This window comes from Apium graveolens, unplaced genomic scaffold, assembly GCF_009905375.1.
Source record: "Apium graveolens cultivar Ventura unplaced genomic scaffold, ASM990537v1 ctg3149, whole genome shotgun sequence".
Classification (NCBI taxonomy): Eukaryota; Viridiplantae; Streptophyta; class Magnoliopsida; order Apiales; family Apiaceae; genus Apium; species Apium graveolens.
The window spans coordinates 38288-45989 of record NW_027417958.1 but is presented as its reverse complement, the minus strand read 5'-3'; the positions used below and the strand labels follow the sequence as shown (position 1 = coordinate 45989).

The 7702-nt window shown below is 32.1% G+C and overlaps 1 protein-coding gene across 1 annotated transcript; it reads right to left on the bottom strand.

Annotated features, from left to right (window-relative positions):
* Positions 1 to 831: 831 nt before the first annotated feature.
* Positions 832 to 2798, bottom strand: LOC141700968 (uncharacterized). The gene is made up of 4 exons (XM_074504623.1): positions 2539 to 2798; positions 2421 to 2475; positions 1775 to 2327; positions 832 to 1097 (listed from the first exon to the last, which is right to left on the bottom strand). Exons 1-4 carry the CDS (start codon positions 2796 to 2798, stop codon positions 832 to 834), a joined length of 1134 nt encoding a protein of 377 aa, XP_074360724.1.
* Positions 2799 to 7702: the final 4904 nt, after the last annotated feature.

Genomic DNA, 7702 nt, shown 5'->3' with positions numbered 1-7702 from the left:
AGTGAGGTTTGAGAATTGCTCAGTTAGAGCAGCTCCCAATTCTGAGGCAAATGGTCCCTATATACCAGCCGTTGGATGTATGAATCTGATAGAAAAGAATATGAAAATGAACAATGCAAAAGTGTATTTGATTACTAATATGGAAAAACCTTACAATTGATACTTCTGCAATATGAGAATATAACAATTACATATAGACTGTCTAACTGATGAGCTACAAACCAGTACATCTGATCCTAAATTATCTCTCTCTTATTTCATTCCTAAACACACGCAATAACAGCTATGACCAGTTCTGCAATACAACGTTCAATAAGGCAACGTTGATTTATTCAATAATAAAATCAAATCACCCAAATAACTATGTTCAGATTAATAGGCCCAACATGATCCCCCCTTAATCTAAACATTCCCCAGATTCCTGACTCCCAGCAACTTCTATATTTTCTAGAACTTTGATATTGCCAACGCCTTAGTTAGTATATCAGCACGTTGTTCATTTGTACGAACATGTTTAATAACAATGAGACCTTTCTCAATGCAGTCACGAATATAATGATAGCGCAAGTCAATGTGTTTACTACGTCCACGGAACACCGGATTGCGAGCTAAATCCACAGCAGACCTATTGTCGATGTACAGAGTGACTGGAACAGACTTGATACCCATAATGTGACTCAGAACTCGTTACATCCAATTTTCCTGGCAGGCAGCGGCCGTTGCTGCCATAAATTTAACCTCACATGAAGAAAGTGCAACACACTGCTGTTTTTGAGAGACCCATGTAATCAAGTTCTCGTCAAGGTAAAATGACATCCCTCCCGTGCTCTTTCAATCATCCACACGACCTGCTAGGTCACTGTCAGAGAAACCAGATAGAATATAATTTCCTTGCCCTTTCATATAAACCAATCCATACTGTAGTGTTCCTTTCAAATATCGACATTTTCTCTTGACAACATTCATATGCATCTGTGTAGGCCTCTCCATATAGCTGCAAACAATTCCTACTGAGTAGGCGATGTGAGGCCTCGTATGTACTAAATATCTCAGTCCACTTATGATACTCTTAAAATGCGTAGAGTTCACAGGTTCACCTGTACTATCAGAAATCATTAAATTCTTTGGAACAAAATTCACCCCCGCGATCGGTCCTCAAAACTTGTATGCCATGTTGTGCACCATTCTGAACAAGCATTTTAAATTTCTTAAAACAATTCAAAGCCTCATCTTTAGTTCTAAGCAGGTAAACTCACATCATACGACTGTAATCATCAACTAGGAGTATAAAATAATGCTTTCCTCCCGGAGTGGAAGGAGATATAGGACCACACAAATCCAAATGAATTAATTCTAAAGCAGACTTTGCAGAGAAAAGAGATTGAGTTGGAAATGGCTTACGTGTTTGTTTTGACATAAGACATCCTTCACAGATATCCTTTGGTTGAAATTTACATCAACTACATCGCCTTGAAATTTACATGTCCGAGTCGTTTGTGCCATAACCACGTTTCCTCTTCACTCTTCGTTAACAGACAATAATGCTATACTTCTTGAATATAAATCTTATAAAGTCGATTTACAGATCTTTGGACTTGTATAAGCATTCTTCCACAGCTGTCATAAACAGACAAATTTTCCCCATTCATGAGTACTCGATTTCCTTTTTCCGATAATTGGCCCAGACTTATGATATTGCTTCGAAGTGTGGGTATATAGTAGACTCCATTTAAGACTTTGGTTTCCTCATTCTTGCACATAATCCTGATTGAACCTTTCCCTTCAATTTTCACCAAGGAGTCATCACCAAACTTTACCTCCCCTTTCACTGTTTTGTCAAGTTTTTCGAACTTCTCTCGATGGCCTGTCATATGATTGATGTCCCCGTTGTCAAGATACCATATATTGTTATCTCTCTCCTTAATGGTATTTGTAGTTTTCCCTTCAATAACAACAGTCACATCCTTCTTAACATTATCGCACATAGCCATCAAGAGTGCAGGTTCTTCATCATTTACCTGAGCCAAGTTTGCCTTTCCTCTTTGTTGTCTATTTTTTCTTGGCTTGCGGCACTCGTTTGTAAAGTGACTGTAGGTAGCACAATTAAAACACTTTACTTGGCTCCTGTTACGAACCATACGATTGTCTCTCACGTGATAGTCACCCCCACTGCCTTGGGAATCTTTCCCTGATCTCTTCAGCCATTCTTCTCGTGTGAGAAGAAGTTTCCCGTCATTACTTTCCCTCTTAAGCCATTCATCCTCTGTTAACAAGAGTTGTTGTTCGTCACTGTTCTCCGTTTGTCCATTCAAACATTCCTCATGAGCCTTGAGTTAGCCAATAATCTCCTCTACGGACATGGTATCCAAATTCCCAAACTTTTCGATTCAAGACGCAATTTGAAGGAATTTAGTTGGGACAGCCCTTAGTAGCATTTTAACGACATACTCATCATCAATTGTTTCCCCGAACGCCCTGATATTTGTAACCAAGCCGTTTAGTCTCATAAAGAAATCATCTAACTGCTCCGTAGCTTACATTTTCAGTGACTCGAACTCTGATTTCAGGGTTTGAGCTTTAGCTTTTTTCACCTTATCCGCACTCAGACACAGCATCTTAATTTCCCCCCAAGCCTCCTTGGATGTTTTTTTCTCTGCTATTGTTAACAACATATCATCTGCGATACCTTGGTAAATAATGGCCAATGCTCGCTTGTCCATCTTCTCATCTGCTGTAGTTTTCGGATCTTTAGGTTCTATTGCCTCCCAAATCCCATGAGCCTGCATAAAAACTTTCATCTTTATGGCCCAAGGGGTATAATTTGTTTTCGATAGCATTGGATAGCTTAGACCAAACGACCCCTCCTTGTTCTTGTTTGTCTCTATTCGTTGTTAACTTTGGATGCACTTCACAGGTGTTTAATTTGCTCTGATACCAGATCATAGAAAAGAATATGAAAATGAACAATGCAAAAGTGTATTTGACTACTGATATGGAAAAACCTTACAATTGATACTTCTGCAATATGAGAATATAACTATTACATATAGATTGTCTAACTGATGAGCTACAAACCAGTACATCTGATCCTAATTTATCTCTATCTTATTTCATTCCTAAACACACGCAATAACAGCTATGACCAGTTCTGCAATATAACGTTCAATAAGGAAACATTGATTTATTCAATAATAAAATCAAATCACCCAAATAACTATGTTTAGATTAATAGGTCCAACAGAATCTTCCTCTCTTTTTTTTCATTTATTATTATCCAACAAAAGAACCTCTTTTGTTGGATGTATAAGAAAAAAAGTTTTTGGTGTTTTTTGAGGGACTATTCTAAAAAAAACTCTAAATATTATATTATGAAATTAATATATGAAATCAGATATTCTACTTGTGCACAATATTTATGCCAGTTATAAAATAAAAAAAATCAATACTAATGCTTCACATCAAATTTCTATCCATCATAAAACTCACATCCTCTCATTTTCTAGGAAATAAAATTATCATCTACCAAAGAGGTACTCATGGACGGTAAAAACTTTGTTGGGGAGGCTAATTTTGGAGAAGGAAATGGAGGAAGTGGCTCAATAAGTGGAGAACTCCAAGGCCATGTTTGTTTCATGGGATTATAATCCCGGGATAACTAATCTCATCAAAATTAGTCATATAGATTAAATAATTCTATCCTAAATTTGTTTGAAAGGATTAAGTGTAGGATTGAAATATAATCCTTTAAAACTTTATCCTATGTTTGTTTTGTGGGATAATACTTCGTATTGTAATATAGTCTCTTAAATTTTCCAATCCTATGTTTGTTTCATATGGGATAGCAATGAGGGGGATAATAATCTTTTAAAAAATGACTTGTAGGAGGGGATAAAACAATACGTCCTCCCACCAAGCATTAGATGGGATTATAATCATATCCTCTACTCCAACAAAACAAACATGTGATAGGATAATTTAAAGGATTATAATACTTGGATAACCCTTCACTATTTTTTTACAAAACAAACATGGGATTGGAAAATTTAAAGGACTATAATCCTATCTCCTACTTAATACCATTAAACAAACATGGCCCAAATGAATTTTGGAGAAGATTTAAGAGTCAAATTCTTCGGAACAACCTCCTCAACCTCCATGTGTACCAGCCCCTGGATGTATGAAACTTCTTCCTCTCTTTTGTTTCAGTTCATATGATTTTTTTGGTAATTATATGTCTATGTCAAAATATACATCTGTTTGTTTATGTCATCTATGAAAAGTATATATTATTTGAATATTTTTTTAATTCCGAAAAGAAAGGGAGGTTGAACTTTCTTGTTATAATTACAGGAGAATTCATTCAAATGGATTAAAACTACTTTTAGCATATGGCTACACTAAGTTCTTCATCTCTTTTGTATGTGGTTTTTTTTACTAAAAATAGAGTAGTAGGTGAAAACATCATTTCAACCATTTATTCAACTTCTTATGAAGAGGAAGAAATTTGTGCATGCCATAGAAAGAAGAATGTTCGAATTGACTTATCCTGCCAGAAAACATGTGCATGTCATAGAAAGAAGAAAGCTCGGATTGACTTACTGTACGAGGAAAGTGCGGTTCTTAATTCCACTAAACAAAAAGTAATAACATGTGCATGTCATAGAAAGAAAGCTCCGACTGATTTTTCAGGCAAGAAAAGTGCGGCGGCTGCAGGATCAACTTCCTAATGGTGTCCCTGTGTACTAGCTTTTTGCTAATAACAATTCAATAATGTTCTTTTAAATAAATTTCTATATGAAATCAAATATTCCAATTGTATATAATAGTTCTGGCTTATAACAAAAAACGACTCTAAATATTATATTATCAAATTAATTTATGAAATCAGATATTCTACTTGTGCACAATATTTATGTCAATTATAAAATCAAAAGAGTCAATACTAATGCTTGACATCAAATTTCTATCCATCATAAACTCCCATCCTCTCGTTTTCTAGGAAATAAAATTATCATCTACCAAAGAGGTACTCATGGACCGTCGAAAATTTGTTGGGGAGGCTAATTTTGGAGAAGGAAATGGAGGAAGTGGCTCAATAAGGAAGTGGAGAACTCCAAATGAATTTTGGAGAAGATCTAAGAATCTTCCTCTCTTTTGTTTCACTTCATATGATTGTTTTTGGTTATTATATGTGTGTGTCAAAATATACATCTGTTTGTTTATGTCATCTATGAAAAGTATATATTATTTGAATATTTTTTTAATTTTAAAAAGAAAGCGAGGTTGAACTTTCTTGTTATAATTACATGAGAATTAATCTTTCAAATGGATTAAAACTACTTTTAGCCGCTACACTAAGTTCCTCATCTCTTTTGTATGTGGTTTTTGTTACTAACAATTGAATAGTAGGTGAATACATCATTTGAACCATTTATTCAACTTCTTATGAACAGGAAAAAATATGTGCATGTCATAGAAAGAAGAATATTCGAATTGACTTATCCTGCCACAAAATATGCATGTCATAGAAAGAAGAAAGTTGGGATTAACTTATCTTATTCTTACCAGGAAAGTGCCGTTCTTATTTTCACTAAACAGAAAGTAACAACATGTTCATGTCATAGAAAGAAAGCAGGGACTGATTTTTGAGGCAAGGAAAGTGCGGCTCCAGGATCAACTAGATACGAAGAACCAAATTTGGAACTCAAACTTTGCTTATGAACCAATTCTTTGGATCCAAATTAAGATCTAGGTTATCCAAAATAAATAGCTGGATTAACTCTAGTTTGTATTGACTATAGCTTGTATTGAGCTGCTTTTCAAGCAATTTCAATTTTATTATTTTTCATTTTCACAAGATTTTTTAAGGTCAAGCAATTTATTCTCAATTACAGTATGTCAAAATATATTCTACTTATTTAAAAAAATTAGAGGGAACTGGAAAATAATTAAATTTAAATTTGAAAAAGATACACCTGGTTAACAAAAAAATATTGATATACTTCCTCTCATCCATCATAACTTTTTGATATAATATACTTTTAGACACACCTGGATGTGCTTTGAATTTAAAGCTAAAATAATTCTTTTTAATTTTTTTTTCTAAATTAAAATATATATATTGTATATTTACATTAGAATAAAAATTAAAATTGTTAATTTTCATTAAATTTTTAAAACTTTTAAAAGTACCTGAACAAATAAAATCCAGTATAATGAACAGTAATTAATAAGAAAAGGTACCATATTCATTGACAAAAGTTGATGGAGGTGGAAGTGGAACATTAGATGGTTATGTCTTATATTGATTTGAGGAAAATGCAAAAGTTAAGTAAGTTCAAGAAGTTTAGTTTGTAATCATATAAGTTAAAAATAGAAAAGTTTAGTACAAAATAATACTTTAACAATATACATGGTTCATGAAAACAAGAGAAAGTTGATCAAATATTACTTAATTAATAGGTAACCAGAATTAATAGGTAACCAGACCGTGCTTCTTTTCATATTTATCAATTTAGTAATTTCCCTTCCTTTTTTATATTACAATATATAGTTGAAATTCAAATTTATTTTAATAATAAAAACTTAGATAAATTGTTATTCAAATATGGCTTTTAACATATTTTTAAGTAATTTATCTATGTTTATTATTTATATGTTTAAGTAATTATTTAGTTATAATTAATTTTTGAAAATATTAAATCTATTAAAATACGATTTACATACTTATTTCCTAAATGATACAAAATTAGAACATATGTGGTGGACCGGATTAAAATTTGTTCATAATATTTAGACCTTAAAATAAATAGTCAGATGTGTTATATTATAATAACTTATTTTCAAATATTAAAGTCCTAGAGACATGTTTTAATTAAAGTATTTATTTAATTTATGAAAAATTCATTTCTATGATATTTAGATAGTAAAATAAGCATAAGAGTATAGATATATAGTTCGTGTAATTAGAAGATAAAAGCTGCTCCAAGTTATTCATATTCAAAGAGCGTCTGATAATTATGTATAATATATTTAGAAGGTAAAGTAGATATATTTTATATTGCTAGCTCTACTTTTATTATAAGAATAAATATAATGCAGTGAATTATGTATACATCAATATTTAGTATATAGCTATATTTGTTCTGTGTCCTTGTGGACAACTTTAACCTAAAGTTGTCTAAGTGCACCAAATTCTGGTGCCAATTATTAAATATTTAATAATATTTACAAATTATACAGAATTATATTTAAAGTTTATTTTATATTTGAATAATTAAATGATTTAAAATAAAGCGTTGATTAAAATTAATGGGATGTAATTGGTCTACTAATTGTTGAGATTTAATCTAAACTTATTTGTTTTAGTTATTATTTAATAATTATTATTTGGAGTGTTTTATTTACATGACTTGGTCATGCAGCAATAGAGAGTTTTTAGGAAGTTTGAATAAGGTCTCAGTAATGGATACGTGTTAGTAGTAGTGTTTGTTTTCATGCCACCTTTTTAGGCATAGTTTCTATTTATTAATCTTGTAACCATTTTTTTTATTATCACTGATAATACATTTTGTTTTCCCAGTTTTACAATAGTAAACACCTTTGTCTGTATATTTGTATTGCAGTGTTCAGTTTCTTCATTTGGTATCCGAGTTCCACGTGCTGTATGCCCAAATATCAACCTAAACACACAAATGTAATC

Excerpts from the sequence above, each read along its gene's own strand:
- LOC141700968 (XM_074504623.1), bottom strand. The coding sequence starts at position 2,798 with ATGAAAGTTTTTATGCAGGCTCATGGGATTTGGGAGGCAATAGAACCT. Across the intron at positions 2,476-2,538 it reads GAGTTCGAGTCACTGAAAAT|GGCGTTCGGGGAAACAATTG; the intron begins GTAAGCTACGGA and ends TACAAATATCAG. Across the intron at positions 2,328-2,420 it reads TTAAAATGCTACTAAGGGCT|GCTCATGAGGAATGTTTGAA; the intron begins GTCCCAACTAAA and ends GGCTAACTCAAG.